Consider the following 2,585-nt stretch of genomic DNA (forward strand, 5'->3'; position numbering starts at 1 on the left):
ACAAATGTAAAAACCTTCCCTAAAAGCCGAGACTGTAAATTCCAAAAAGGCAAGTTCCACCACCCCCCCAAAAAAAAAGCTAAAGAGGATAGAGAGAAACTGTTAACTGATGATATATGGAGGGGATAATAATCAATGTAATGAAACAAGCTATATGAATGGTTGAATGTGAAGCTGATGATGTGATGTGCCCTGTAAACTTTCACTCAATCCAAAATAAAAACATTTAATAAAAATAAATAAATAAGAAATCAAATGATGTATTGCATTAGGCAAATCTGCACAAGAACTTTTTAAAGTGGTGAAGAGCAAAGATGTCAGCTTGAGGACTAAGGTGTACCTGTCCTAAACCATGGTATTTTCAATAACCTCATATGCATGCAAAAGCTGTGCAATAAATAAGGAAGACCTTAGAATTGATGCTTTTGAGTTACGGTGTTGGAAGAGAATATTGAAAGTGCCATGGGCTGCCAAAAGAACCAATAGCTCCATTCTGGAAGAAGTGCAGCCAGAGTACTCCTTGGAGGCAAAGATGACCAAACTTCGTCTCTCATATTTCGAACATATTGTCAAGAGGGACCAGTCGCTGAGGAAGCATATCATGTTTGGTAAGGTGAAGGGTCAGAGACAAAAAGGAAGACCCCCAACAAGATGGAGTGGCCAAGTGGCAGCATCGATGGACTCAAGCATGGCAACAGTAGTGAGGTTGGTCCAGGATTGGGCAGTGTTTCGTTCTGCTGTGCATAAGGTTGCTAAGGGTCAGTACTGACTCAATGGCACCTAACAACAACAACAATAGCTGGGATGGTGGGGTCTCTTTCCACATATCTCTCTAGAAGGCGAGCCCAGTTTTGCTTATGTAGTGATGGTTTCCAGCAGCAAAATAAGGCCAAGTTCCAATGTTCAAATAACTTTCAAGCCGTATTTGCCACTGCTCCATTGGATAAGGATGGTGATAGAAATAGATTTTGCCTCTTGATGGAAGGATCTCAAATCATTTATGGCCATATTTTGCAATATATCACATGTGAGCTAACAGTCCCTAATAAGGACTGTAAGCATTAGTTCATTCAACAAATCATTACACAGAAGAGCACAAAAGACCAGACAACTAAGTTGAGCAGTTGTCCAAATTCTAACCAGTTATTAGTGTTCAGCACCCAGGTTCTGCCCTCAATTTCTGCTGGTTTAATCAGGACCTTCTCATGATTCCAGGTTGTAGGATGCGCCCATGGACAGCCTGGTCGGAATGCACCAAACTGTGTGGCGGCGGGATTCAGGAACGCTACATGACTGTAAAGAAGAGGTTCAAAAGCTCCCAGTTTACCAGCTGCAAAGACAAGAAGGAGATCAGAGCATGCAATGTTCACCCTTGTTAGCAAGGGTTTGGGCTCTCCAGAGCTGCACTCTAGATTCCAGAGTCACCAATGGCTGGATTGTGTTTGCTTGTTTGTTTAAGGCAATTTAAATTGTGTACACTAGTTTTCATTTCTGCAGTATGGTTCACCCAATAGTCTTGTGGATGCAAGAAGCATCCTTTCTGAATACTTCTTGGTGGATACAGAGTGAGTGGCACTCCCTTACCCTCAAGCTGGCCCTCAGAAGTGAGTGGTGTCAGCCACTTTGTACTAAACTGAAATGCGTCCTTCTGGAATAGCCACCTGGACAGGCAGAACAGAGATGTTGGCCTCCTCCACATGGAGAGAGAATTGTGTCTAGAAGTGACTGTGCTTTGACCCTAGGGTGCAGCAGACAGGAAAACATTGGCCACCAGTCAACTAGAGCAGAGTCCCTTCATCCTTACCTTTGGCCTGCCAACTCTTCCAGCAAACATTTGCTGCTCATCTCCTTTCCTTTGGTGAGATTTTAGGTTGCTTATGCAGTTTCCTCAGTCATCACTGATTCTTGAGAAAAACAGAGCTGGTAGACTTGAAGGGGAGCTCTGGTGTTGGGTGGCTTGTCTTCTGATAGAAAATTCTAAATATGTTTATCTCACCTCCTAATATTGGTACCTCATAACGCAAAGGGAGATGGGACACAATGGTTGAATATTTAAGGATAAAATAACTTGTTTCTTAACACCTGAGGTAAAAGACACCAAGTGCAGAAAGTACTTTGCCCTTACCTTTTTTTTCCTGCTAATTTCTCCTAGGAAGCCACACTTGTAAATCCTGTGGTACTAAATCCTTACCGGAACCAGGGCCAACACAGTGAAATTGGTTTCTCTAGGAGTACCAACCCTAATAGTTTATTTTTTAAATCTGCTTACACACATCTACTTTGAAGTTTTCAAACCAGTTTCTAGTAAAAGTGTTTTTAGTGTATGTGAACATTTTACTACATCTGTCCATACCCCCAAGCCTTTTTGTCAACAAAAATGCATCTCTGTGCTGTATCTTTTAATCAGAAAAACTTATATATAGAAAGGGAAAAAAGCACTTGAGAGATTAAGAAAGAAAATGTAAGGAGAAAAGGGAACATAAAGGAATCCAGCTGAATAAGGGGAATTTGTGGGAAGTCTAACCTACCTTTTGTCTGCCTCTCCCCACCAACACTCTGGTCCTCAGACATATCTAGAGGGAAGG

At 41.8% G+C, this 2,585-nt stretch overlaps 1 protein-coding gene across 1 annotated transcript in view; it reads left to right on the top strand.

The window, feature by feature from the left end:
* SPON1 (spondin 1, extracellular matrix protein) overlaps positions 1-1,379 on the top strand; it is a 16,462-nt gene extending 15,083 nt beyond the window's left edge. The window contains exon 8 of the mRNA XM_006865776.1: positions 1,216-1,379. Within this exon, the coding sequence (XP_006865838.1) occupies positions 1,216-1,379 (164 nt within the window). The remainder of the gene's footprint in view (positions 1-1,215) is intronic.
* Positions 1,380-2,585: the final 1,206 nt, after the last annotated feature.

The sequence above is a fragment of the Chrysochloris asiatica genome, unplaced genomic scaffold, assembly GCF_000296735.1.
Source record: "Chrysochloris asiatica unplaced genomic scaffold, ChrAsi1.0 scaffold00083, whole genome shotgun sequence".
NCBI classification, from domain to species: domain Eukaryota; kingdom Metazoa; phylum Chordata; class Mammalia; order Afrosoricida; family Chrysochloridae; genus Chrysochloris; species Chrysochloris asiatica.